The 27,191-nt window shown below is 36.8% G+C and overlaps 5 protein-coding genes and 1 non-coding gene across 7 annotated transcripts; 4 read left to right on the top strand and 2 right to left on the bottom strand.

The window, feature by feature from the left end:
* The first annotated feature begins 659 nt into the window (after positions 1-659).
* LOC147551000 (protein NPGR2-like) lies at positions 660-4,833 on the top strand. The gene is made up of 5 exons (XM_086667555.1): positions 660-1,005; positions 1,525-2,741; positions 3,213-3,366; positions 3,657-3,999; positions 4,466-4,833. Exons 1-5 carry the CDS (start codon positions 915-917, stop codon positions 4,470-4,472), a joined length of 1,812 nt encoding a protein of 603 aa, XP_086523681.1. The 5' UTR covers positions 660-914; the 3' UTR covers positions 4,473-4,833.
* Positions 4,366-8,427, bottom strand: LOC147551001 (peroxisomal membrane protein PMP22-like). 2 transcript variants are annotated; one of them, XM_086667557.1, is made up of 7 exons: positions 7,543-8,427; positions 6,302-6,400; positions 5,534-5,635; positions 5,322-5,397; positions 5,007-5,077; positions 4,842-4,927; positions 4,366-4,676 (listed from the first exon to the last, which is right to left on the bottom strand). In XM_086667557.1, exons 1-7 carry the CDS (start codon positions 7,555-7,557, stop codon positions 4,625-4,627), a joined length of 501 nt encoding a protein of 166 aa, XP_086523683.1. In that variant the 5' UTR covers positions 7,558-8,427; the 3' UTR covers positions 4,366-4,624. The 2 variants fall into 2 exon arrangements, with proteins under 2 accessions (XP_086523683.1, XP_086523682.1); XM_086667556.1 differs by lacking the exon at positions 7,543-8,427 and adding an exon at positions 6,574-6,810.
* On the bottom strand, positions 7,387-11,086 carry LOC147551002 (long-chain-alcohol oxidase FAO2-like). The gene is made up of 3 exons (XM_086667554.1): positions 9,902-11,086; positions 9,365-9,637; positions 7,387-9,284 (listed from the first exon to the last, which is right to left on the bottom strand). Exons 1-3 carry the CDS (start codon positions 10,220-10,222, stop codon positions 7,554-7,556), a joined length of 2,325 nt encoding a protein of 774 aa, XP_086523680.1. The 5' UTR covers positions 10,223-11,086; the 3' UTR covers positions 7,387-7,553.
* A 3,768-nt stretch (positions 11,087-14,854) lies between these two features.
* LOC147551003 (uncharacterized) lies at positions 14,855-18,509 on the top strand. Its single transcript, XM_086668203.1, has 2 exons — positions 14,855-17,324; positions 17,872-18,509. The coding sequence occupies exons 1-2, from the start codon at positions 15,732-15,734 to the stop codon at positions 18,262-18,264; spliced, it is 1,986 nt and encodes a 661-aa protein (XP_086524329.1). The 5' UTR covers positions 14,855-15,731; the 3' UTR covers positions 18,265-18,509.
* A 2,775-nt stretch (positions 18,510-21,284) lies between these two features.
* On the top strand, positions 21,285-27,130 carry LOC147551004 (origin of replication complex subunit 1B-like). The gene is made up of 18 exons (XM_086668205.1): positions 21,285-21,398; positions 21,679-21,786; positions 21,901-22,477; positions 22,554-22,689; positions 23,178-23,330; positions 23,436-23,576; positions 23,663-23,814; positions 23,924-24,023; positions 24,342-24,464; positions 24,526-24,681; positions 25,078-25,135; positions 25,245-25,423; positions 25,591-25,705; positions 25,941-26,011; positions 26,146-26,241; positions 26,360-26,436; positions 26,554-26,637; positions 26,908-27,130. The coding sequence occupies exons 2-18, from the start codon at positions 21,741-21,743 to the stop codon at positions 26,969-26,971; spliced, it is 2,328 nt and encodes a 775-aa protein (XP_086524331.1). The 5' UTR covers positions 21,285-21,398; positions 21,679-21,740; the 3' UTR covers positions 26,972-27,130.
* Positions 23,238-23,315, top strand: LOC147551005 (small nucleolar RNA snoR28). Its single transcript, XR_015239066.1, has one exon. It is a non-coding gene; the product is annotated as a small nucleolar RNA snoR28 (small nucleolar RNA).
* Positions 27,131-27,191: the final 61 nt, after the last annotated feature.

Consider the following 27,191-nt stretch of genomic DNA (forward strand, 5'->3'; position numbering starts at 1 on the left):
TAGAAGTGACTAAAGGAATGTAAAACTTATGGTATTTTTGTCAATATTGAAACGGTATTTCGTGAAAGAAATAAAGAAAAACTGAGCTAAATAATCACATTCTTTGAACATATAATTGGTTAATCACTTTGTTGTGGATAATTTTGTTGCTCTATTACATTTTACATTGTATCTTCAATTATGTTGCTTAATTACTTCAAAACTTCAACATTATCCATAAAATGATTAAATTCTTCCACTCAATAGTTCTCCTTATTTAGAAACACTATACTTACGCGCAATTTAAGCCAAATATTTTGTCATGCAAAATGTGAAGTTAACCATTCAATTACCGTGACTAATTTCTTTTCTTTCAAAATATCGTTACCTGACATCAGACCAATTTTCTATTCCTTCATATTGATACCGGACATCTCAGAGACTATTATTGCCTTAGTCTCTATCTTGGTTTATTTGACTTATAAAGTCGAAAAAATTCTAACCACACAAACAAAATGTAACACATATTCACGACTTCTCAAACAAGAGTTAATGGTGGGAACACTTGTGCTTGTACTCAAGCTCGATACAAATACTAATCAAAGCCTTTGAAAAATCAACACTTAGAAATGATAAAGGCACCTATTATAAGTATTTTCTCTTATAATTTTATTTCATTAAGAAACTGTAAATGGAAAAACATCTGTTACAAACTTTCAGAAAAACGGTTTTAAAAAAAAAAAAAACCTTTTAGAAAAACGGCAATTGGCTCCCGCCAATTAACCTAAAAAAGCGCATTTTCTCCTGGAAACTGATAGTATTTGCTTTGCTTTCCAAGTTCGGCAGAAAAATCGTCCGCCATTAACATCGAGAGCTTTTCAGTTCTTGAAGGGGAAGAGTAAGAAGGAGGAGAAGAAGAAGTTTGATGTTTGGAAATGCTTACAGATACAGAGAAATTCTGTATTAGTATTCTCGACAAGACTTTAGAGAAAGCTAATTCCTTAAAATCTCTTGGCAAATATAAAGGTAACCCAATTTTTTTTTTATTTTTCTCATTTTCGCCCACACCTTGATCATATAATCATATTGATATCTTGATGGTGATAAATTTTATTGTAGTTTGAGTTTTTTAGTCTATGAGTTGAAATCTTCTTCTCCAAGTTTCATCTGAAGCTTGAAGATCGTCCTTCATTTGTTTGAGTATAACTTACTTTGTTAAATTGGATTTTATGTCTAATTATCAGTTTGCACCATAATCAAATTCCATTAGGAAATTATTCGATTTCACCCAAACGAATTATTTTTTCTAACTAGTTAGTAAGTTATATGCATTGAATATAGTGATGTTGTCAAGTGGTTATGAAATTACCCAAGTAGAGTTCAAATGGTGATTAGGGTTTTTGTTGATTATGGCTTTGATACCTCAAAAGATTAAGAAAGTTAGAAGATTAGGATTTTGACATCTCAAAATAAATGACATTGAAGCAGCAATAACATCAAAACATTCATTGTTGTCTGATGTTTATGTGTAATGTCGTTCTGCAGAGGCTGCTCAATCTTGCAAAGATATACTTGACACTTTAGAATCTTCGTCAACAAAAGGTTTACCAGAAAACTTTGAAGCGGGTAGTAAATTACATGAGACTCTAAACAAGGTTGTCGAATTGCTTCCAGAATTATGGAGACTTGCCGGTGATCCCCATGAAGCAATCTCATCATATCGGCGTGCCCTTCTTCATGATTGGAACCTTGATGCAGAGACTACTGCAAGAATACACAAGGAGTTTGCTATTTTTCTTCTTTATGGTGGTACTGATGCTAGTCCTCCAAACCTTCGTTATCAAATTGAAGGATCCTTTATACCAGGAAACAACATAGAGGAAGCTGTTCTTCTTCTTGTGATTCTATTGAGGAGTTTTGCTCTTGAAAGAATTCAGTGGGATCCATCAATCATTTATCATCTTTGCTACGCATTATCAATGTCAGGAGCACTAAGGTGCTTAGCCGATCTTATCGACGAATTGCTTCCTGGGGTTTTAGGTTTGAATGAAGCATGTTACATTCTTTCTCTCTGTTACCATGGGGCAGGTGAAGACATGGATGCTCTGAATCAACTGAGGCAATTATTGAGCGGCTCGGCGAATCCAAATTGCATTCATCCTCTATTACTGGCATCAAAGATTTGCGGGGAGACGCCTAGTTGTGCTGAAGAAGGTGTAAGATTCGCTCGAAGAGCACAGGAGACATCGGTGGGAGGGTGTGATCAAATAGGTAGTGTTGCTAATTGTTTACTAGGAGTCTCTTTGTCAGCTCAAGCGAGATCTATTGTGTCTAGGTCTGAGATGATTCTGAAGCAGGCCGAGGCACTTGATGCATTAGAAACTGCTGAGAGCACAAACAAAGAAAGAGATCCTAAAATTGTATATCATCTTTGTCTAGAAAATGCTCAGCAGAGAAGGATGGATGTTGCTCTCTATTATGGAAAACAGTTGCTAAAACTGGAAGATGAATCTGATGTCGAAGGTTGGATTCTTATGGCTTCTATATTATCAGCTAAAAGACAGTTTGCGGATGCTGAGCTTATCATCGATGCTGCTCTAGATCAAACTGTGAAGTGGTCTCAAGGAGAATTATTACGTACTAAAGCTAAACTCCAGATTGCTCAGGGTCAACCAAAACGTGCTATCAAGACATTTTCAAGTATTCTTGGAATCCTTCAAGTACAAAATAGAAGTGCTGGAGTTCCAGAATATCTTTTGAAGGTTTGAAATTTTGTTTCCTTTCTTAAAGATCCTTCTGGTCAAAGAGCCTGCGAAATTTATGTGCTATATTAGTTTTCTGAAATAAAATATTGAAAACAACACGATCTGTTTCAGCAAAAGAGTAGTTAAACCCATTGATAGTTTAAGGAGACGCGTTTCATATTGGTTTTCTCTCATGGCCATTTGAGACGAACATGCTTTACTCCATGTATATTGATTGGCTCATAGTTTAGTATAAATATAAGCTCAACGAACTGAAAAGAAGCAAAACCATGGAAGTTACAGTTTCTAAAAGAAAAAGAACACTGAAAAGGTGTATGGAAACCTTCATATATTGAACATTATGTGTTTTTCATTGTCTATTTATTAGGTTCCAGCTACACAACTTCTCAAGGAGTTGCTAACTTGCTACATCAATTTATGGATCAGTTTACTGCTATTACTGTTCTTACAAATATCTTATGATCACAGGGTAATCGTAGCCATGATAGAAGTTACGAACAAGAGATTTGGCATGATCTGGCTAAGGTCTACATGAGCTTGTCACATTGGCGGGACGCAGAGGTTTGCCTTTCCAAATCCGAGGAAATTGCTCCAGATGCTGCTTCTATGTGGCACACTAAAGGTACCTTCCTTTCTACTTTTTTTCATCTCATAATCTCGTCCTTCTATTCTTCGTTTCAGAATGATGCTGGTTCTATCCATAGTGAAATGGGTTTCTTATCTCTATATAATCTTGTGATCTTGTCTATGAACAACAAAACAGTCGGGAAGTTGTAAAACAAGAGCAAATTGGATTGAAAGTTCTCACCATGTTAGTGTACATATTACAACTAACTGTATCTAATGATGGTAGATTCATAATATAATGCACAAAAGCTCTGAATGTTATCTAATGATGCTTACTATTCTCAGGTTTATTTTACGAAGCAAAGGGCCTCTGGAAGAAAGCTCTGAATGCATTCGAAAGAGCATTAGATGTTGAACCGACCTATGTTCCGAGCTTAATCTCTATTGCTAATATTCTCAGACATCAAGAGAATAACAAATCAGTTGCAGTGGCAAGAAACTTTCTTAAAGAAGCACTGCGTTTGGATAGAACAAATGCTTTTGCTTGGTACAGTCTTGGAATGCTTTACAGAAACAAAGCCAAGGGTTGTGATGCTGCTGCTACTGCTGCTACCGCTTTACTAGAAGCAGTCGAATGTTTTGAAGCTGCCTCATATCTTGAAGAATCTGAACCATTCAAGTCCTTCAGGTAACCAACCAACTTCTTCTCCACTACTGTCTCTACATGCGTATAAATGTCTTGCACTCAAACTTATATACTTACGTATACTTGCCATGTACCAACCGTGAATGAATCTAATTTTGCTTGATTTAGATAAAGATGATTCAAGGGTTGTTTCTTGTTTGACAATTAACTCATCTAAATCAGCCTTACAAAAGATTAGGGTAACTGCATATTTAGTTGAAATCTTAAACTTTCTCACCCATCACTGTTGTTTTTACATGTCAATAGTTTTAGAACTTTTCTCATTTTACAAGAAGATTTGATGTTTCTTGTACTAGAAGGTGATAGAAAAAAGAACATAGACTTGGAGGAGAAATTGAAGAAGAGTGATAAATAAATCCCATCTGAGATATCTTATACGTCAAAATCAATATATTATGTGTTCAAAATTCTGATCTGCAATCCTAATACATTTATTTCCAACATGAAGGTACTGAAAACAAGCATGGACGAAGAATCTGATATCCCCTTTCAGAATCAAGGAAAAAACCGAAAACTAATTCTTAGGAGCTACAAAAGTTTAACATGCCTACAGAATAAAGCAAACTGCAGCGCCGTTGAGATTGCTTCATATCTATCTCTTTGTGTGTTAGGCCTTCTTAATAGTGACTGTGCGAGCTTTTAGATTCAGAAAGATTGCCCTGAGATCGCAAAATGAAATAAAACAGTGTCAATTCGTATACATTCTCTTCTGTATTCGTATAATGCTCGAAAAAACGAATAGATATAGATGAATCCTATATATGTGTGTTTGGATGAGTACATGTGAAAGAGAGTTGCAGAGTTAGAGAGAGAAAACTATATACCAGCAGGAGGCAATAAAGCTATGGAACAAGACTCGAAACTGCAAAGGCATGTATTGATAGTTTATCCAACCCACTATAGGCCAAAACTGCATTAGACACCAATTTTAACAATGTTAAACAATTCAGAAATCCCTTTATTCAGTCGTAAAAATAAAAATTTCTTACCTTCCAAGCAGTCAATTGAATAGTAGGGTAGTCCTTACGGACTTTGTTCTTGACCAAACCCCATGGTCTTCCTACATAATGAAGAACTTGAGATGTTAGATGCACGAAAATGGTCAGTAGTTAACGTCGAGTTTTTAGTTATACACGAAGTGATTCACTGTCAAATTTTGTTACTGAAACATTTTAAAAAAGATAATTTAAAACACACCTAACACATCATATATAGAATTTTATCGTAACACGAAAATAGATTGGTTGTTAAGAAAAAAGTAGAAAGAAGTTAATAGAAAATTAAATGTTCGTAGAAGTTCATACCATCAACTACCAAGCCATAGTACATCATGAAAAACATATTGTTCCAAGGGGAAGAAGTCAATTGCTCCAATAGCACCTGAATCACAAAATTTCACCCGCTCTAGATAAATACCAAAATTCCATTTCGACAAGTCAAATATTAAATTTACTTTTGTTTTAATGTATCTTATCTATTTTCGATTGATCCCAAGGGTTAAATGACTTAAACTAACCTTCTTAGCGACAGTTTTGGTGCCTTTCTTTCCTCTGAAAATCCAATCCATCAATTTATGAAGAAAATGCCCAAATGGCCCTGAGTATGCAAACCCATAGAGCTGCAAAAAGTAATCAAACTTTCATTTTCTTTAATAACAAGAGAAAACCAATAAAAATTTCAAACAAAACCATACGATTTTGTTTCAAACTCAACCGTACTTTGATAGTCCTACATCGCTCGGGTGAGAGTCTGGAGCTTGGTTTACATGTATACGCTCAAGCTTAGTAAGTATTGAGGTTTTTTGGGTGGGCTCGTGGAGTCTTTGTCGGGAGCAACACCCATGCCTGTGGATTTAGGTCTGAGTATGAAAACATAGACAATATCGATAACTTGTCATACTTGAGGCGTTAAAGATGGTATCAAAGTCCAGGACAACTCGTCGCCAAGGTGGGGGCCTGTGATAGTCCCGCATCGCTTGGGGGAGAATCCAAAGCATGGGTTATAGGTGTATGCCCCCGTGTGCTGAAGTTTGGGATGTCACACACATGATGTGGAAACTCTAGATGACAATCCTAGGACTGGCTTTATCTCTAATTCTCTGTATAAATCGAGCAGTCACCCTTAAAAAAATCCTTCATGTTTTATACAAAGGATGTGTATATATTTTTATTCAAACACAAGACTACCCTTGATTTAAATACCCAAAAATGCATAAAAAAAAACTCAACAATTGGAATAACAAATCTAATAAAGATAAAACCCTAAGAGAGAAAAAATGGAATACCATGATAAGAAGTAATCTTCTCAATTGAAGCTTCTTAATTCCAGAAATCTTTTGAGCAGTTATATCACTGCAACCAGCTAGAACTCCTGCTGTAATGGCCTATAAAAAAAAGATCAAACATAGAAATCAACTTAATCCCCAGAGATTCAATTAGCTAACCAATAAAGCATTAACCCTAATAATTTACTTAAGATTTGAAACAGAGAAATTGAAGTTTGATTAAGTACAAAAACAGAAAACTAGATTCAAAATCATTATTTTAATCAAACTACCTTTGTTCTAAGAGGATTGGTTTGCAATTGTATGAGATAATTTCTCCAAGCTTCTTTGATGATATCAGACATGGTTGATCAACCCTCTGTTTCTCTCTCTATACTATGCCTTGTTTACTCTCTATTGGATTGGAAGTTAATGAGAAAATTTGAGGAGAGAGAGAGAGAGAGAGAGAGAGAGAGAGAGGGGGAAAGGTGATGGAAATAGCAGTTTAAAAGAGAAAGAGAGGTGGTGTGGGTTGGTAAGAGCAAAGAGAAAAGAAATATAAAGCCAGGAATCAAATTACTTTGACTTTGACCTCCTTGACTTGCCATTTTTATAATGATATTTTTCTATCATGGGCCCTTAAATTAGTTTCCTTTTAACTTAAAAATCATGGAATCTCCAATTTGATTGAATTGAATTTTAATTTGTTAAAATTAGAAAAGGAATTAATGGTTTATCATATGTTTTTTAAGGAAAAAAGTTGACTGTTTGATTCTTGACCAAGAATGAGATCACTCTATGCTTTTACATGACTTGTTGTGATTTGTGTTTCCGATGATTCTGATCAACTTATGGATTACGGCAACCACATAAGATTTTTGCCTATAGTGCATCATTTTTCTTATTCCCGAACATTAATCTAATTGTTAGTTGGTTGTTAGAACTTAATTTAATTGGTCTTCGTTATTCAATGACCCAAATTCATCAGTACTCTTTTTCAAAGCTTGGTACTTTTCTGTGACACTTTCCACGAAATTATAAAAAAAAGAAAAATTATCGTCGAGTTGATATTGATTTTTGGTTGATATCATCAAACAAAAACTAACTAAGATCTAAAAGCTTTAGAAAAGAAAAACAGAACATGAAGTACATATTTTTAAGCCATGTAGATAAATTCTTCTTACATAATACCTTCTAAATAAAATTTTAGTATATGAAAACTATTACTCATGAAAACTTAGATTTTCGGTCTCCAAACTTACTTGATTTTTCATCATTTAGTCTTCTCCATTGATTCTGCAATTTTCTTCGATAGGCAATAAGCGATGGATTCGATAGTGATCATAGGGTTAACTCCAGTTGCATTAGGCAATACACTTCCATCACATACAAATAACCCTTTTGCTTCCCAACTCTCTCCATTCTCATCAACAGCACCTTCCTTTTCATTGATTCCCATTCTACAGCTTCCCATCTGATGGGCCGAACAGTATATAGTCCAGTGTTCTCCGAAGGATAACGGGCCTCCCATTTCTTCAACTGAGTCCAAGAACTCTTCCAACTCTTCTTCTTTAATCCCTTTGCATTTTAGTCTTTGACCATCTTCTCTATGAGTCCCTACTTCAATGGCTCCTGCTGCAACTAGAATTCTCAAAGCCCGTCTAAGTCCCGTTTTAAGATTCTCTTTATCCATCCGACTAAGGCTATATGTTATCCTGCCTTTCTTCTTTACTTCTCCTGAACCTTGGTCTCTAACTAGTGCAAATAGTTGAGCCGTCCTCGAATAATTCACCATTTTCTCCTTCATATCTAGACCGGACACCCAAGGAAAAGTCACAGCAAAACTAGCCGGTCCTTGTATGGGAGCTTCTATGATAGCTTGAATATTGGAGTTTTCGGATATTACTTTGTGTAGTGATGTGATTATTCCTCCTTCAAATTTTTTGCCTTCGAGTTCTGTCATTGATTCTGGGAAGTAACCCCACGCAAACAAAACAGGATGGAGGCGAAGATTCTTTCCGATATTAGGGTTTTTCAATCCACTACTGATCATCAACGGAGGCGTCAAGAGAGATCCACAAGCTGAAATTGTTACTTTAGAATGAATTTCTAGTTTCTTTGTGATGTTCTTGTTTATAGATGTTGCCATTACTCCCAAACATTTCTTTGTTCTTGTTTCGCCGACTTTGTTCTTCTCCAAAATGAATTTCTCTGCTTCAATTCCAGTTAAGATCACAGCACCACAGTTTACAGCATCTACTAACCAAGTAGAATCAGTCCCTTTCTTATCTCCTGTTTTACAACCAAAGCAACAAGAACCACAGTAATGATTCTCCGACGAATTTCGTGCAACTTTTTCGACTTTGAGGCCAAGTCTTTCACACCCTTTCCTAAGAACTTGATTCTGAAATCCTTCATTTGTACAATTCTCAGTAACTCCAATCCTCTTACATACTACATCCATGGCAGAAATGTAATCAGAGCTTCCGAAAAGTGGAATCTTATGATTTAAATACCACTCTCTTAATACAGAACTTGGTGTTTTGATGCTTGCTGACCAGTTCACAGCTGATCCACCACCGACTGTCGATCCTGCAAGTATCAGCATTTTTCCATCGAGGGTCGATAAGAACCCACCAGATTCATAGAGTTCATTGTATGAAGGTCCTTCTATACACGAATAATCTTCGGGTACAAAATAGTTCCCTTTCTCAAGAACCAAAACTTTCTGACCAGAACTTGCAAGAACTGCAGCTGCAACTCCACCACCCGAACCAGAACCAACAACAACCACATCACATTCGATCTTGTAAGCCTTTGAATCTTCTGTAACTTTTAGGCCTTTTTGGGTGAGAGATTGAACAAAACTTGAGCTAGTTTCATGTTTCATTTCGACAATTCCCTTCTCAAGTGGTCTCTCTTTTTTAGGTTTGGTAATATTCTCATCGTCCTCTACTCGATATCCAATTGCTTCCCATGCTTGGTTTTCAAACTTATCATCGGTCTGCAACAAAAAGTTGATAGAATGAAATTGATAACTCAAAGGTTGAAATGGCCTAAAAATTGATATCAAGTAATACTTACTCTTGTGAAAAATATGTAAAAGCACACGGATTTGATCATTGTAAAAGCAGTTTTCACATATATGAGATACTTCTCTCTTGACCAATTTTGCAAGATTTTCTCTCTTTTCTTCAATGGAATATATTGAAAAGTATTGATGAATGGGAACTTAGAACTAAAACATAGATATCCACAAAGAAGTAGAGTTCCCAATCTAGTTGATAGCATCAATAAAATCACTCTTACTATGATCACAGCATGTAACATACCCCTCTCCATCATAAACTCTGCAACCTGTTGAAAATGTTACAAGTTAGAGAGAAAGATGAAAAACGCGTAGGGACAAGAAAAACCAAACAGACTCTGGGCAGAAATCTTATGTGGTTTGTTGTTATTCGTGCTTTCAATAATTTTGATCCACTGAACTTCGAATCACCGCAAGCCACAGAGAATTCTTGTTCAGTGTCTGCCTAATTTTTCTTGTTCTCTAGCATTACTCGAAATGAAAAATCTAAAGAGAGACGAAGAAATAAAGAGTGAGAAATGAAAGACATATACCTCATGTGGTATTGGTTTCTGAGAGCCAGAAGCAAGATAAAAAGATTTAATGGCTTCTAGTCTTGATTTTGGGATGTTAATTTGATCAAGTTGTGGTTCTAATGATAGAGATGGTATAAGAGTTTCACATATGGCAGATAGTGATTGAATCTCATAAGAACATAACCCATGATTATAATTCCCACCTTCTTTCTCTCTCAGCTTCTGCTTGTAATCTCCTCTCAATAATGGATGACACTCTCTTCTATTTCTCACAATTGATTTTTCCTCTTCCATCATTTTTTTCTCTTCTTCTGAATAGAACTTCTTGTCTTGCTCCATATTCAGTTTTTTCAGTTCACCTCTTCCACAAAATAAGGAGAGAGAGAGAGAGAGGGGGGGGGGGGGGGGGGGGGGGGGGGGGGTCTAAATTATGATATCCAACTAAAAATTATATATAGGTGAATATTAAAGTTGGGTAGTTGTAAAGTTCAGTGTTCAACTTCTAAAGGTCTCTATTGAAAAGTTTGAAGTTGAGTAAAGTTGTGCATGTAAATGATGATGTAGTTCCATACCTAAAAAGAAACAAAAAATATACTCAACCCGCCTCTGGACTCCCACTTGAACAACATGTGAGACCAACAAGGGTTTCTCTCTCCTCTCACATGTTCAGTCACGTCACCACGTGGAGAGGGAAACTCTTGTTTCTCTCACATGCGATTCATGTGGGAGTCCAAGGAGGCGGGTGTAGCCTTGTAGAAAAAGAAAATGGCCCCTGGGCCACTATGCGGCTAAATTACAGTTGTAGTATGGGTCGCTGGCCTAAATTAACCCAATTGGGTTTGCAGAAATCTTATTTTGGGATCCAAAAATTTATATAGTATTTGTTTTTTTATCCTCTCATTTTCACGCTACTTCCATCCACCACCATTTCTCTCTCTGCCTTCTCTCTCTCCCCTTCTATCTTCCCTCTCCCCTTCCCCCGTTCGTCTAAGGTTTCTGGGTGAACGACTTTTGTCGCTCGGGAATATGATTTTCAAGTCGCTCATAGAAATAAGGGAGAAGAAAATGAGAAAGGAGAGGGCAAAGAAAGATAAGGAGAACTGTGGTCAGAAGAAACGTAACAACGGGAGAAAACAATCAGCAAATCAATTGTCAAACAGAACGTATGCTTTTGCAAGACTCGATCCTTGACATTCCCAATACAATTCAACTATCTAACTACACCCTTTTATCGGATTTTTCATCCTCCCCACCGTGGAAATTAAAGTCTCAAATTGAATTTCCTCATGCCAAAGTAGGCGAGAGGAACATGGCCCTATCACATTGTTCGCGACATTCCAATACTGGGCCTCACAACTTGGCTTTTGCGACATTGGTCCCTCCAAGTCCAGGATGACCGGTTTATTGTTTTCTTTGTTGATATTTTCACTATAGTCCTTCAAATTGTAATTTGTATTGGTGATTAATAGAATCACTCATTCAAAAAAAAACTAGTCGGCCTACATTCTAACTGATGTCTCTAATTGCTTGATAGTTTATGTGATTAGGATGGTATTATATTACCCATTCCAAATGACTCCAAAAGATGCAAACTATAACAAGAATTTAGTACAAAGACAAATCACCACCACCTACTTCACTTAATCTCACGTCTAACTCTCTCTCTCTCTCTATATTAAGTGGGTCCCCTGGTAGTTGGCATATTAACACCAACAAATTGATCTCCAACGATCTGGTTCACAAGTTTCTCTTTTTGAGGTTTCTGGTACAATGGGGTTTTCCGAAAATGAATGGATAAACTTATGGGCCTGAATATTGACATTAACCTACTGATTAATTTAGGCGGTTCACTCTCGCTCTAGTGAAACAAATCCGGAAGTGTGGTATACTGGTATGTGTCACCCTCGCTCTAGTGAAACAAATCCGGAAGTGTGGTATAGTGGTATGTGTTACAGGGCCAGAGTCAGAACGAGCCTGTGGAAGTCCGGAGATGAACAGTATTGCAGTACCCGCCTGACCCACTATAGTGATGGGGTCTCATAAAATTTCCCACCGGAGAGTCTCGGACCGAAATGTATGACCCGTCTAGTGGGAAAAGTTAACTATTCGTAGAATCTTGATCCTGTTTCTGCCAAGGATTCGTCTACTTTCTTAAACACTATCACCCACAAATAAGAGAATACCTTTTTTTGATTTATGAGGTATTCTATTGGCTACGGTGTTTCAAAAGTACTATTAATAATGTAGAAAATGATAGAAAATTTAGGAATAGACGATGAATGATGAAGAACTCACCACGAAAACTACCTAACAAAGGAAGCTTCAATGTCAACTTTAATAAATTTGATAAGTTATAGATTTAGATGTACACAAGCCTTGCGCAACCACTATATTTATTAGTAGTTTATTGTTGGTAGTTAAAGAAAAAAAATCTAGTTCTTGTTTGCTTATGATAACACTAAAATGGGATTTGATTTTATAATTTTTCCCTATTCAAAAAACTGGGTGTAATTGAGTATATATTTTTTTTATTGGTATAACTAGTAGTGTTATTTATTTAAAATATGTCAGCGAATATTATTCAGAAAAATAGAAATTGGTGTTGATGTGATTTAGGGCATTAGTTCTCAAATCATTCACAAATCCAAATGTCCTACAAATTAATAAAAAATGTTAATAGACAAAATTCCACAACTTATTAGTGTGTTTAACCCAAACCAAAGTGGATCCTAATAATTGGTTCCCTGTTGGGGAGAAATCGGCATTACTACAGAACTAAAATAATTAGCACCAAAAAATTAGAACCGGTTCGTTCCAACAGTAGCACGTGCAATGTCTGTGAACACGTGAGTTTGGATTTTGAGTTGTAAGCATGTGAGTGATAATGGCAATAATGAAGTAAATATTAAATTGAAGGGTATTAATTTAATAAATGAAGAAGTCAAGGAAAAATAGCAAAGTAAGAAAAAAGAGAAAGACCCTGGTATATAGAGATCTACTTGGACTATTTATAGAGCTAAAAAATATTGGACTATTTTTTTTCGAGAACAAATAGAAATTCACTTCTTCAACCATATCTTTCAATATCAAATTTACTAGTATTTGAAGATTAAATTAGAAATTAAACTGTCAAACAAAAAATGAGAAATTAAAGCTGAAGTTATGTAGGGATCAAAAGAGAACTTGAAAGGTTAGAGCGAAAACCTCAAATCACTATTTTAAATTATTCAATGTCCACCAAAACCCTCTTTTTCTTTCTCTCCTTCTTCTTATCTCCTTTCATTCTATCTTTCCCCTACTCCCTCTCAATAACTTCCTTTCTCCTCCCCTTCGTTAAAAGAAGAATGAGCCCCTTCGTTTAAAAACCTATAAGAAGGTGGGGCGAGGAAAGAAATAGAGATAAATAAGGGAGAAGGGATCAGAGAAAGGATCGTCGTTGACAAATATTTGGGGAACATGATTAGAGATGGTGCCCAAAGATGGTGACGGGAGAGAAAAAAAATGAGTTTTAAATTAGTGTTTTGTTCTATAATTTCAAATAGTAAGGCCTTTTATTGCAAATGGTAGAAAATTAGTTTGATTTTGCAAATACTAAAGGCCACGATCTTGGATCATAATGAAAAATGGGATGTTTAGTGTTAGGGTCAAGGAAAAGTACCGACTTAGCATTTAGGTCAAGAGTTTGTCCGTTATAAGGTCTGGATCACAAACTAACCGTTGACCCAGTTGACTAGAGACGGTCGTTAGTAACTGTTAGTCTGTGACTCAAATGCTAATGTCGGTACTTTACGTTGACCCTAACAATAAATATCTCAAAAGTGAATTGTAATGCCAAAATAAAAGAATATTGAACAATATAGCAAAACTACATTTTAATTCAAAAACATAAATTTTCATTGAATTGAATATGTCGATCATAGCGGGATTTATACTGCACTTAATACGCGTCCTCAAATCGTAGAGGGATTTGGGCCACAAACTAACGGTTGTTAACGACCCTCTCTAATCAACCAGGTCAATGGTTAATCTGTGATTCAGACCCTATAACGGACAACCTCTTGACCCAAATGCTAATGTTGGTAATTTTCTTTGACTCTACCGCTAAATATTTCATGAAAAATCTTTGAAACGTAAAAACTAAGTCAATTAAGATTGACTTAGGGGACATATTTATTGTCCTGCCCAAAAAATCACTTGATTGAATCATGTCCCATAATCTTAATTTTCACTATCACCCTCACCACCATAACTTCCGACCACCATTGCCACCTCTTCTCTCTTCTCTCTCGCTCACTATTACCCCCTCTTTCGGTCTTTATCTCTCTCTCTCACTATTTCTCCCTCTTTCATTCTCTCCCTTTTTTCCCTCTCTATCTTTCCTGCTCTATCTTGATCTGTCATTTCTCTATCTCACCATTTCTCCTTTCTCTCACATAATTCCCGCGAAGGGAAGTGTCTCCATCGTCGGAGTCCCCTTCGTACGAGACGAAGGGGGCCCCGAGGAGGAGGAACCCTCCTCGAGAGTTTTCGTGGCTGGTCGACCACAAGAATATCGTGGTCAACCAGTCATGAAATTGTCGAGGAGGGTTTCGCCAAAAGTCCACTCGAGGTCTGGTTTCGGCGAAGAGAATACTTCTCTTTGACATAATTTTGGCTGGGAGAGAAAGAGAGATAAAGATCGAAAGATAAACATTAGGGAATTGAGAAAGAAACAGTAAGAGATTTGAGAGAATAAGGGAACGGGAGACAGATAGAGATCGAAAGATAAACATTGGAAAATTAAGACATTGGGAGATAGTAGGAGAAAGAGATTATGGAGGAGAGTGAGACTGAGATGAATAGTAGGGACAAGGTTTGATAAAGTATATTTTCGGGCTAAAAAAAATGTAATATCTAAGTCAATGTTAATTAACTAAATTTTTATAGCGGGAGATTTTTCTTTACACCCCAAAATCGCTGCCATATTAAAGTACACCTCTCTAGATGAAGTGCTCTGTAAATAGCTCTTACAAGCTCTGTAAATACTACCATTGTGGCCAAGAGAAAGGAGAAAGACAGGTAGTAGTAGAGATAGAAAGAGAAAGCGAGGAGAGAGAGAAAGTTGTCTAGAGAAAGTGAGAGTTTCGTTGTTGGTGACTTTTGTGTGGGGATCGAGTTCCTTCATATCCATTCTGTCAACAATTAATGGTAGAATTCGATAACCCGATCCTTCAACTCACTCATCAGTTTTAGGAAAAAAAACGATTTCTTTGTTCATTTCTAAGCTAAGGAAGAAGAAAACTACTAACAAAAAGACGAGTTAGATCGGGTTTGAGGTAATTTTCTTGTAATTCTTTCAATTTGATTTTGGGTATTTTGTTTTAGTTGTGAAAGATTGAATCTTGGTCGAGAAAGGACGAATCGGATTCTTCTGGTAGATTAAACAATAGGATTTGAATAGAAGAAAAAAAGAAACCCTAGTTATTTGATGGTTTCAGGTGTTTTGGGGGTTTGAAGTAAAGAAAAATTGTTTTGGATTTGTGGCTGAGAAGTTGAGGTGAAGAGGGATATATAAGGAAGCTTTAATTTTACATTTGGGGCTTGGGGGGTTAGTTATATCCCTTTTTCAGTTTCTTAGTTGGTGGTTAGCTGACATGTCTGAAACCCTAACAATGGAGAGAATTTAGGGTTAGCTGGGAAATCTTCATTGTTGGAGGGAATTAAGGAGATCTGTTATTTGACAAAGCATTTTCTAGGGCTCCTTGTGTTTAGGTTAACTAAAGTTCCCTTAGTGGGTAGTAAGATTCAAATCAAGCAGAAATGACACAAACCATAGCTTAGAAAGAGGAAAGGGAGAGAGAAAGTAGTAATGGAGGATTTGTCTAAATATGCACACAGCCCAGTTCATTTGGCTGTGGCACGCCGTGATTACGTCTCCCTCAAACGCATTGTTTCTGCTCTTCCTCGGCTACCCAAAGCTGGTGAAGTCACCAATGAAGCTGAAGCACTTGCTGCCGAGTCTCAAGCTGATCTTGTTTCGGCTTCTATTGATCGACGTGATGTTCCTGGTCGTGAAACTCCACTCCACCTTGCTGTTCGCCTTCGTGATGCCATCTCTGCAGAAGTTCTGATGTCCGCAGGTGCAGATTGGAGCTTACAAAATGAGAATGGATGGAGTGCTCTTCAGGAGGCAGTTTGTACCCGTGAGGATTCGATCGCGATGATCATAGCTCGACATTATCAGCCCCTAGCATGGGAGAAGTGGTGTCGTCGACTCCCACGAATCATATCTTCTGCAGCTCGAATTCGTGATTTCTACATGGAGATAACATTCCACTTTGAGAGTTCGGTCATCCCTTTTATTGGTCGAATTGCTCCTTCGGATACTTACCGGATATGGAAGCGAGGTTCAAATCTACGTGCTGACATGACCCTTGCTGGTTTTGATGGGTTCCGCATCCAACGCTCTGACCAAACTTTTCTCTTTCTTGGAGAAGGTTGTGGGACAGATGATGGTAATATATCGTTACCTCCTGGTTCGCTGATTGTTCTTTCTCACAAGGAGAAAGAGATCACAAATGCTCTAGAAGGAGCTGGTAATCGACCCACAGAGGCTGAAGTTGCTCATGAAGTAGCTTTGATGTCACAGACTAACATGTATAGGCCTGGGATTGATGTTACTCAAGCTGAGCTTGTTCCCCATGTAAATTGGCGGAGACAGGAGAGGACTGAGATGGTAGGAAATTGGAAGGCAAAGGTCTATGATATGCTGCATGTGATGGTGAGTGTGAAGTCAAGGAGGGTTCCTGGTGCAATGACCGATGAAGAACTATTTGCTGCGGAAAGTGAGGATAGGATTATAAATGGAGGTGAAAATGATGAGGACTGCGATGATATATTAACGGCTGATGAGAGAATTCAATTAGATTCGGCTTTAAGGATGGGAAATGGAGATGGTTTTGGCGAGGATGAGGATCATGGAGCTTTTGAGAGCCAAGAAATTGGTCCAGGAGGTTCTCATGAAAGTAGTGAATCAACTAACATTAGCAAGGAGAAGAAGGGTTGGTTTGGTTGGAATAAGAAGGGGTCAAAGAACGTTGGTGTTGACCCTGAAGACTCAAAGATGAAGAAGTTCTCAAAATTGGCTTCAGAAGAAGTTAATCAGAAAAATGATAATCAGAGGTCGGCATCTGAAACCCCGAGAGACGATTCTGGTGATGCTAAGAAGGGAAAAGAGAAAAACAGTAAGAAGAAAAAGAAAAATGGAACAACGACTGAGTCCAAGAATGAGAGCGAGTACAAGAAGGGATTAAGACCAGTTTTATGGTTGACACCTGACTTCCCCTTGAAAACAGAAGAATTGTTGCCATTACTTGATATTCTAGCAAACAAGGTTAAGGCTGTTAGGAGACTGAGGGAGCTTTTAACCACTAAACTACCTCATGGCACATTTCCTGTGAAGGTAATACTCGATATCTTATCATACATCTTGGTTTTTCGTTTTTATTTACTTACTGATACTATATTTATGCTTCTATTATCACTTGGTCTGGGTATGATTTCTTTTTCTTTTACTGTTTGACTATTTGAAAATGCATGAATGCTTTTGGAAGTTATGATATATGGTAGTGTTCTAACTTCTAAGGAGCTTTCTATGTCTTTGAATTATGTTTTGCTCTCCCATCTTCAACTCCATATTAGATACCGAGTCACTGTATTTTCTTTTAGAACAAATCAAAGAATGAACTGGATTGAGAAGATCCGGATTTGATTTCCATTCCTTTCCACCTATTTTTAGTCCTTGTTTGCTTCGATTGTATATTGAATATAACATGTCCTTTTTAACTTGAAGTTATCGCCGAGCAAAATGTGTTCTCTTATGTACCTTTTGGAATGAAAGCTCAGAACTCGAGATATCTTATTTTCCTTGTGTTCTATATCCTAATATAGCATAGACTTGACTTTGCTTATGCCTGCCACTAAAGTCTGCACTTCTGTTATTCATTCAGATAGCTATCCCTATAGTTCCAACTATTCGGGTAATTGTTACATTCACAAAGTTTGAAGAGCTTCAGCCCAGTGAGGAGTTCTCAACACCGGTGTCAAGCCCAACACATTTCCAAGACTCCAAATCCAAGGAATCAGAAGGATCAAGTTCGTGGATTTCATGGATGAAAGGAAGCCGTGGAGGGCATTCGAGTGACGGAGAAAGCCACTCCTTCAAGGAAGAGGTAGATCCTTTTCATATTCCATCAGATTATACCTGGGTCGATGCCAATGAGAAAAAACGTCGGATGAAAGCCAAGAAAGCAAGGAGCAGAAAAAGTAAGAAACAGGGGACATCAAAAAGCACAGAGGGAAGCCAACGGCTGACTGATGATACCGATGAACGCCTAGTGTAAGAAATCACTATTTCTACTTTGTCTCTTAGATATATACCAAATGAGGATGAGTTTTGAAAGCTCTTTCATCTGAAATTTTATTCATTTACTTCCCTTTCAAGATTTGGGCTCAAGAAAAAATAGATAACTGCTGGCTGTTGTTTGATTAGAACGATGAAACGATCGATCATCATCTTCCTCTTTGAATTACTGTTGTATTTGATGATGTATTGTGAAATTGGGAGGAATATAATCTCTCTTTCTCATTCATGTTTTTCATTTTTGATTGGAATGTTTCTTGAAGTGGATTTTTTCTCTGCATGTATTAGTCACTGTTTTTTGTTTCTTTTTTTCTTGCAATTTTGGATTTTTGGAAGGCAAATTGGCATGCTAATTTTAGGGTTTCAAGATTGAAATGTACCAAAAGACATGGACAAATTTGAAAATCTGCATATATGTGACAAAAACCTACTAACATGTGAATCTTGCTCTTTAGTAGAGAGATCAGTGATCGATGACATGGGGGACTAGTGAAATCCCTTGGTGAATACTCAAAGTCACAAATTTCCTCTCAACCCATTTGCAAATTACCACTTTGTTGGTACTTTTATGTGCCTGAATGTATTTTCTCGTCCGTTATTTTGTTTTCTTCTCTTCTACCGCACATTGTATCTTTAATTAATCCAAATTTAATAACCATTAATTCCACCGAATCGAAATTGTGACCTACATGACTTTCGAGTTTATGTCAACGCTAGCAACCACTTGGGTAACCATGTGTTTGACATTTGTCTAAATTCTTTTAACCCATGGATGGTATAAGCTTAGGTACTGTATTTTTATTGTGAGATGCCCCCATTCTCAACATTTTTAGATTATGAGGACCAAATAGAGTCATAGAGATGAGATCTAGGTTTTCTTTTTGAGAAAGGAATATTCATTTAATTAATAACGGAAAAAATCCAAATATCTCGCATGACTTTAATTACATCATGTGGATACAAGTAAATAACATCGTGATGATTTGAGAGAGCACAGTTATACATTTGGTATAGTTACATGAGGAATACAAAATTATATCATTTGGTTTGAATACACAATATTGTACAATATTTATAAGGAATGCAAAATTGTTTGAAAATTTTCATATATGTAAAAGAGAAGGAACAATGACAACCCGCCCAGTAATTTACACGTGTCTTGAAATCATTGGATAGACTATTGCTAATAAAAAAAAAAGTAGTAATTTTTTCCCGCCTAAATTTCTTGGCCGCCATCACCACGAATCGATCCCCACCACCAACTCCACCACTACTGCTATCACCGCCGCCGCCCTCCCTGCTGTTGCCGCCGTCGATATCTCGCCGAGGACTTCTATCTAACTAGGTCGTACTTGTTATCTTCTTCATTTATTTCTCTCTCTAAACTTCTGTTGGAGTATTTCAATGCTATCTATTTGATCTTGAGGCAATTACTGAAACCCCAACCTTTTTAATATGCAGATTACTGAAACCCCCACCTTTCAATTATAATTACAAAAATCCCCACCTTTTTGAATTTTTCCGTCACATTTAACGGGATAGGGCCGTTAGTGAGGTGGAATGACGAAAATGTCCATTGGTTAAACAAGCTCCCACGTTTCTGAAATAAAAAACTGAGCGCCTTCGAACAAAAAATGGGGGGTGCTAATAACCGACTCTATCTTCCCTCTCAGCAAAACGAAACCCCATTCTTTACCACCGAGCAAATTGGGGATTTTTGGGAGCAAAAACCGAGCAGCAAATTGGAGATTTTTTTGAGCAAAAACCGAGCAGCAAATTGGGGATTTTGGTGGCTCGAAGTATGAATCTCGTTGGCTAACCCACTGTATGTTCTCCATCCTAACAAAAAACGAGTTAATCTCAAACGAGTTAATCCATTCAAACCGAGTTAATCTCAAACGATCAGGTGCTCTCTCTCTCTCTCTCTCTCCCTCTCTCTTGTAATCTATTCAAAACTACTGAAACCCCCCTGAATTGATGTGTATTATGAGCTAGGGTAAGGTAATTAGTTTGATATTGATGTGTTTTTGAAGTTAGGGTTTAATGTATGAAATTAGGGTTGGGACAATTACTGAAATTAGGGTTTAATTTATGAAATTAGGGTTTAATATATGAAAATTAAAATTAAGGTAGTTTTAATGAAGTTAGATTAGTTGTAGTTGTGTCATTGTGTGGTTTCCCTCCTGTAAGGGAGGTTTTTGGGTTCGACCCCATGTAATCAATTAAGGTAGTTTTAGTTGGTAGTCTTGTAGTCTTGTAGATTTATCAGGCTTAGCTCGTATTAGTTTTTGTAATCTGTTATTTAGACTTAATGGTGTGATCAGTTTAAGTGATTTTGTAGCTTCAATGGTGCGATCAGTTTAAGTGATTTTGTAGCTTAATGGTGTGATCAGTTTAAGTGATTTTGTAGCTTCAATGGTGTGATAACTTAATGGTGTGATCACACATTTTAAATTTATACTATCAGTTTAAGTGATTTTGTAGCTTCAGTTTTGTGGAAACAGTCCAGTTAGTTTGTTGTGGTCTCACATTTTAATTTTATACTATCACATAATTTATAGCCGTACTAGAACTCCATACGGATGTACTGTTAGAGTATTTGAATTCGTATGATTCCTGTTGATATATAAGATTCATGTGTTCTGAATTTTTTTTTTGTTAAGATCGTGTGTTCTGAATTAGGTACCATTATTGAGTAAACTGCATATTGTAAGTTTAATCTTTGGTTATGATGCTAATGTTACCTATCTATACCCTTTATAGCTAGTATCCTCATGCAAATTTGACAAATAACCTAAACATAGTGAATATTGAAAAATCAGTAATTATATAAATCAATCAAAAGAACTAAAGTAAAAAAACTACCTCTTGTTGTGATCTTGCATTTTGATACACATTTGATGAACTTGAAGAAGCCATTAAATAACTAAAGTAAAACTTGTTGATGGAAGGGGTGAAGTTTATATGGTGGTCTCAAACTTGGGTTTAAATAGAAAAAAAAATTGCATAAAAAGGAGCAAAAAGCAGTCAAAAAGTGGTCAAAAGGTGGGGGTTTCAGTAAGTGTATTAGAAAAGGTGGGGGTTTCAGTAAGAGTCCAAGTTTGTTTAGAAAAGGTGGGGGTTTCAGTAAGTGTATTAGAAAGGTGGGGGTTTTAGTAAGTTTATTATGAAAAGGTGGGGGTTTTAGTAAGAGGGGTAACAAAGTAATATTTAAAAGTATAAAGTTAAATCTAACAGAATTTTCAAAAAGGTGGGGGGTTTTTGTAATTATAAATGAAAGGTGGGGGTTTCAGTAATCTGCATTATGAAAAGGTGGGGGTTTCAGTAATTGCCCCTTTGATCTTCCCTTCATTTTTCGTTCCTTTTTACTCATAAAGTTGACGTTTTTTTGCAGATTCAACTGGTTTTGTTGGATTTCTGAACCCCCAACTGAGTTATAATCCATTCATCAGAATTATGCCTTCAGAAAGTCCTTACCCTTTGCGCTCTCGAAATTCATCTGGTATATACAATTTGCCCTAATTTGATTTGAACAGTGAAATAATTTTCTTTTCCTATAATGGGTGTTTTTGCATTTGATATCAATGAATTTGTTCTTTGATTATTGTTTTTCCAGTTTCGAAAGATCGTTCCCCGGTTAAATCGAAATCTAAGTCCACCAAGAGGGTCAAAACTTCTCTTGAAGAGTTGTTTTCCCCAGTCTCTGTTAATCACTCAGAGCTAAAGAAAACTAAAACACCTAAAAAGGCGACTACCAGTAAAACGACTGTTTCTAGAAAGGCAGCAGCTGACAAAACACCTAAGAAGATTGATGAACGGAAGAGGCGTGTTTATTATAAGAAGGTTGTATATGATGGTGGAGAATTTGAGGTCGGAGATGACGTTTATGTGAAGAGAAGAGAGGATGCGAGCTCCGATAATGAAGACCCTGAGGTGGAAGAGTGTTTCTATTGCTTTAAGTCTGGAAAGAATGTGATGATTGAGTGTGACGATTGCTTGAATGGGTTTCATCTAAAATGTCTTAAGCCTCCGTTGAAGGGAGTTCCTGAAGGGGATTGGATTTGTGAATTTTGTGAGGCTCGGAAATTGGGGAAGAAAATTGAACTTCCAATTCCTCCCAAAGGGAAGAAGCGGAGGAGAACCGCGAGGGAGAAGCTACTTTCAAGTGATTTATGGGCCGTACGTATTGAAAGGTGAGACTTGATAAAAACATTACTTCTGGTTGTATGTTGTACGCTTACTGAGTTCTGATTTTATGAATTGTACCAGCTTATGGAAAGAGCCGGACGGTAGCTACTGGTTTAGGGGACGTTGGTATATGATTCCTGAAGAGACTGCACTTGGAAGACAGTCACATAATCTACGGCGGGAGCTTTATCGCACAAATGATTTTGCTAATGTTGAGGTGAATGCTGTGATTATTTTATGTCTACTCTTCATTCTTCAGTTTTAAGTTCTTTAAAATGTTATTGTTGATTAACATTTTCGTGTATACGTTGTTGGAGTAATGTTTTCTGTTTAGTGTATTAAGTATTTACGTATGAAAATATACTAGTCGCCTTCACGAATGGCCTAACAATAGAAGGAAAGTAGAGCTTTTATAAGAAGCACATTAGGCATTTTGTTCATAACTAATAATTAACATCTTACTCAGTGAACTTAAAAATGATTTTGAATTGTTTTATTTCCGCTTCCAATCTTATTCAGTTGAGTAAGCTTGAACAACACTTTTATTTCTTTATTGCATTGGAACTTTGAAAGAAGTGTAGCAAATAATGGTAAATTGGTTTTAATCTTCTTCCTGAATTAAAGATGCTTCTTACTTAGACACATTCTTATCATTTTCGCAAGTCGACAATTGAAAGTTCTCTACTTGACTCTATTAATTTGCAGATGGAATCTATCATTAGACATTGCAATGTTATGAACTGCAAAGAGTTTTCTGAAGCTAACAACGAGGGAGATGATATCTATCTCTGTGAATACGAATATGATGTCCATCGTCACAGTTTCAAGCGCCTTGCAGATATTGATAATGCTGAAGAGGTAGGCTTCCAAACTATAGCTTAGCATTTAATTAGTCTATTGACTGGAGTTGAAGAGTAAAGTTGTTACGAGCTTTAAGGTTTTCAAACATACAATATATACTAGGATCATGGAGAAGCTGCGAGAGACGAAGATTGGGAATCTTGCAGCAATTCAGGCTCCGACACTGACGAAGATTTAAACGGTGCGCGGAAGAAGCTAAAATTCTCACCGAGTGGGAAATCTCCTGCTCATGGATTTGCTGCGGTGTGGTTACTTTTCATTTTGCTTTCTTCTATATTAGCTTCCCCTCGTTCAGAAGGTTAATGGTTTCATCTGCGTACTCCATACAGAACGCACAAGGGGCACGGTTCATTGGCCTTCAAAAAGTAGGGACAAAAAAGATTTTAGAGCATGTGAGAGGCCACAGTCAAACTGAACTTGAAAAAGCAAAAGCGAAGTTATTGTTAGCAGCATTACCCACATCTCCTCCTTGCCGGAATAAGTATGTCCCCGTTTATTGGAGTTGTTAGCGACATACCTGCATGTTGTCCTTACATTTACCATCTATGTTTTAGGTTAATATTAATGACAGAAATATGTTTATATGCCAGAGAAATGGACGAGATAACTGACTTTGTTAGAGGTGCAGTCGGTGATGATCAATGTCTTGGACGCTGCCTTTATATACATGGTGTTCCTGGAACTGGCAAGGTAGGCTTGGTATCTACTTGCATGTATCTGTTAAAATTAATAATAAGAAAAAATGGAAAGAGAAAAAATAGGAAAACATATCTCGTTGTTAGTTTTCATTCTAGTGCTATTCTTGAGTCATTCACAAAATGATTAGTCATTATATGGTGTTTTAGAACTGGTCCAGACTACTGTTTGATCCATCCACAAAGTGAACTCCACATTGACCTGGCTTTCTAAAGTTTCAGTAACTGGTCTGGGTTTTAAAATATTAGCATTATTCTTTCATCTATTAAGTTTGAAAGAGTACTTATTTGCGTCATCTGCATGAAATTGCAGACTATGAGTGTACTTGCAGCAATGAAGAATCTTAGGTCTGAAGTTGACGCAGGAAGGATAAGACCATATTGTTTTGTGGAAATCAATGGTTTAAAATTGGCCTCTCCGGAGAATATTTATAGGGTAAGGAGCCACTTGTCAAATAAAATACATTTCGGATAAAAACTTAACATAAGCCTTTCAGGTCATATATGAAAAACTAAGCGGCCACCGGGTTAGCTGGAAAAAGGCTCTCCACTTGTTGAATGAGAGGTTTTCAGATGGTACTAAAGTCAGCAACAGTCAACCTTGTGTTCTACTAATCGACGAGCTTGATCTTCTTGTAACAAGAAACCAGTCGGTAATGTGCAATATATGATGTATACATTTACATTTTTTATTGGACTTTTAGATTGATTTCCTATTTAAATGAATCCCCACCAATAATAGTTAAGGCAAACTCATGAGTCATGACTAGTTGAACATGCGTGTTTAATTTTCATAGATCCTTCTCTTATTCTTAATTTTAGTTTTCAACCTTCTACCTTTACTTTTGCCCTATTTTATGTTAGACTTTTGTCTTCTAATTTACTTGTCTGTGTAAGAGTCGACGAGGTATATTGTGGTGTGACTACTTGAATGAACTATAATTCTTTTTATGTCAACCATGTTTTGTTTCGAAGTGCTTTAGGTCTTTGTATTCAGAGTTGCAGACACTTCTGAAGATATGCATTTTAACAATTTACTGTAATCACAGGTCCTGTATAACATTCTCGATTGGCCTACCAAGCCACATTCCAAATTGGTTGTAATAGGTACTTCGTATTTGTTACTCCGGAATGTGCTTTCTTTAAGCTTCAGAACTCAATATCAAGTTTGCACATTTTTACTGATGTCACTTTTTATGTTGTTAACTAAGTTCAGGAATAGCAAACACCATGGATCTTCCAGAGAAACTGCTACCACGTATTTCAAGTCGTATGGGGATTCAACGGCTTTGTTTTAGCCCCTACAATTATCAACAACTTCAAGAAATCATTTCAAGCCGCGTAAAAGGAATTGATGCATTTGAAAAGCAAGCTATAGAGTTTGCCTCGAGAAAGGTGTTTTTGTTCATTATTTTCTTTATTACAAAATCCTTAACGTAGTTTCGTCTCATCTTCTCTAACATATGCTTCAACAGTAACATGACCATATTGTGTCTTCAAATTTTTTTTTACGTTGTTCGTATTACAACAGCTCTAACATCACTAAAACTACTTTCCATCAGGTAGCAGCAATTTCAGGAGATGCCCGTCGTGCGCTTGAAATATGTAGACGTGCAGCTGAACTAGCAGATTATAAACTTAAGATATCATCCTCAACTCTAGATTCTGCATCCACAGGTATGTACAATTTCTTGGCTTCTAATAATTCATCCAGACATAGAATACGTGATATGCATTACTTGGGAAGGATTTCATCATGTACAAAATATAGAGATTCCCGACAAGTTAGAAAGCGAGAAGTGATGAACATTTGCTGTCCATGCACTAGTCTATGCTTTTACTGGTTTCGAGAGTAATAAATACTTGATGAAAGTTTGTGATCTAGTAGATACGTATTTTCTGTATCATGCAGGAAAAGCCCATGTTGGAATGGCTGAGGTGGATGCCGCCATACAGGAAATGTTTCAGGCACCTCATATTCAGGTGACTGAAGTTAATTCTAGCAATCTAGCCATTGTTTTTTAGTACCTTAAATCTCCTTAGCTTTAGATTGATGAAAATGGAATGTTTTGGCTAATCTATTTCTCTTGGAAAATGGATATGTTCACACCTTCCAGATAATGAAAAGCTGCTCGAAACTTGGCAAAATTTTTCTGGTGGCTATGGTGCATGAACTCTACAAAACTGGAATGGGAGAGACCACTTTTGAAAAGGTTAACCTCTATACTTCATGTTTCATTCTCAGTAGTCAGACCTTGTTTCTTTGATCAATCTTGCCCTATCTATATGCTTGTTCCAAATTAAATCTTTCTGGTGGGTATGGTGCTGCAGTTGGCAATTAATGTTTCATGTCTCTGTTCGAGCAATGGAGAAGCGTTCCCAGGATGGGACACACTCTTCAGAATTGGGTAAAGCTTGATATTACTTTCTTTCTCTTTTCTCAAAATTATAGGTAGTGAGTTAGGTCTGAGAGGGCTGTTCTCTTATTGATATTGTATCTTAAAACCGGAATGGAACTTCTGCAGCTGTAAGCTTGGAGAGTGCAGAATTATTATATGTGAAGAAGGTGCAAAACATAGGTTGCAAAAATTGCAGCTCAATTTTCCAAGGTTAGTTAACTCGACAGAACTCAGAACAGAGTCGATCAAACGACAATATTAGAACCCTAAACTCTGAAATTTGACATTCTTGTTTCCGCGAAACAATGTTAAAAAGACAAGTTGGTCTATTTTCACCGTGTTTACTGGTTCTTGCCACTTGAATATCTAATTAAGCTTGAAATTATGCTGTTATTCTATCGATTTGAACTTTTTTGACGTACTATATTAGATTCTTAGCAGCAACTTAATTGGATTTATTTGTGTTATTTATTCTGGCAGTGACGATGTAACCTTTGCACTGAAAGATTGCCCGGAGTTGCCGTGGCTGTCCAAGTACCTTTAACCGAGGGATATTCTGACGTTGTTTCAGATCTGTGTTAGTTTCTTGTGTTATATTTTGCGTATATTGGTATATTTTGGGTAATTCTTCCCAAATCTAACATTGTATTCTCACTGATTATATATTTTTTCATCTCTATCCATTCGATTTGAACGGTTGAAAGGTTTTCCCTTGTACTCTTAGCTGTCTGTTTTTTTACCTCTCATTGAGAGGTTTTCAGATT

This window comes from Eschscholzia californica, unplaced genomic scaffold, assembly GCF_041429995.1.
Source record: "Eschscholzia californica isolate CP2 unplaced genomic scaffold, dmEscCali1.0.p SCAF_3, whole genome shotgun sequence".
Classification (NCBI taxonomy): domain Eukaryota; kingdom Viridiplantae; phylum Streptophyta; class Magnoliopsida; order Ranunculales; family Papaveraceae; genus Eschscholzia; species Eschscholzia californica.

What these genes read in the sequence shown, in the direction of transcription:
- LOC147551001 (XM_086667556.1), bottom strand. Translation starts at nt 6,645, where the DNA reads ATGTCTGATATCATCAAAGAAGCTTGGAGAAATTATCTCATACAATTG. An exon ending in CCAATCCTCTTAGAACAAAG is followed by an intron (nt 6,401 to 6,573) that starts GTAGTTTGATTA and finishes TTTTTTTTATAG; the next exon opens with GCCATTACAGCAGGAGTTCT. An exon ending in CCAAAACTGTCGCTAAGAAG is followed by an intron (nt 5,398 to 5,533) that starts GTTAGTTTAAGT and finishes TTTGTGATTCAG; the next exon opens with GTGCTATTGGAGCAATTGAC.
- LOC147551002 (XM_086667554.1), bottom strand. Translation starts at nt 10,222, where the DNA reads ATGGAGCAAGACAAGAAGTTCTATTCAGAAGAAGAGAAAAAAATGATG. An exon ending in AGAAACCAATACCACATGAG is followed by an intron (nt 9,638 to 9,901) that starts GTATATGTCTTT and finishes CATTTTCAACAG; the next exon opens with GTTGCAGAGTTTATGATGGA. An exon ending in TTTACATATTTTTCACAAGA is followed by an intron (nt 9,285 to 9,364) that starts GTAAGTATTACT and finishes TTTTTGTTGCAG; the next exon opens with ACCGATGATAAGTTTGAAAA.
- LOC147551000 (XM_086667555.1), top strand. Translation starts at nt 915, where the DNA reads ATGCTTACAGATACAGAGAAATTCTGTATTAGTATTCTCGACAAGACT. An exon ending in ATCTCTTGGCAAATATAAAG is followed by an intron (nt 1,006 to 1,524) that starts GTAACCCAATTT and finishes GTCGTTCTGCAG; the next exon opens with AGGCTGCTCAATCTTGCAAA. An exon ending in TTCTATGTGGCACACTAAAG is followed by an intron (nt 3,367 to 3,656) that starts GTACCTTCCTTT and finishes TACTATTCTCAG; the next exon opens with GTTTATTTTACGAAGCAAAG.
- LOC147551003 (XM_086668203.1), top strand. Translation starts at nt 15,732, where the DNA reads ATGGAGGATTTGTCTAAATATGCACACAGCCCAGTTCATTTGGCTGTG. An exon ending in ATGGCACATTTCCTGTGAAG is followed by an intron (nt 17,325 to 17,871) that starts GTAATACTCGAT and finishes TTATTCATTCAG; the next exon opens with ATAGCTATCCCTATAGTTCC.
- LOC147551004 (XM_086668205.1), top strand. Translation starts at nt 21,741, where the DNA reads ATGCCTTCAGAAAGTCCTTACCCTTTGCGCTCTCGAAATTCATCTG. An exon ending in CTCCGGAGAATATTTATAGG is followed by an intron (nt 24,465 to 24,525) that starts GTAAGGAGCCAC and finishes TAAGCCTTTCAG; the next exon opens with GTCATATATGAAAAACTAAG. An exon ending in TCTAGATTCTGCATCCACAG is followed by an intron (nt 25,706 to 25,940) that starts GTATGTACAATT and finishes TGTATCATGCAG; the next exon opens with GAAAAGCCCATGTTGGAATG.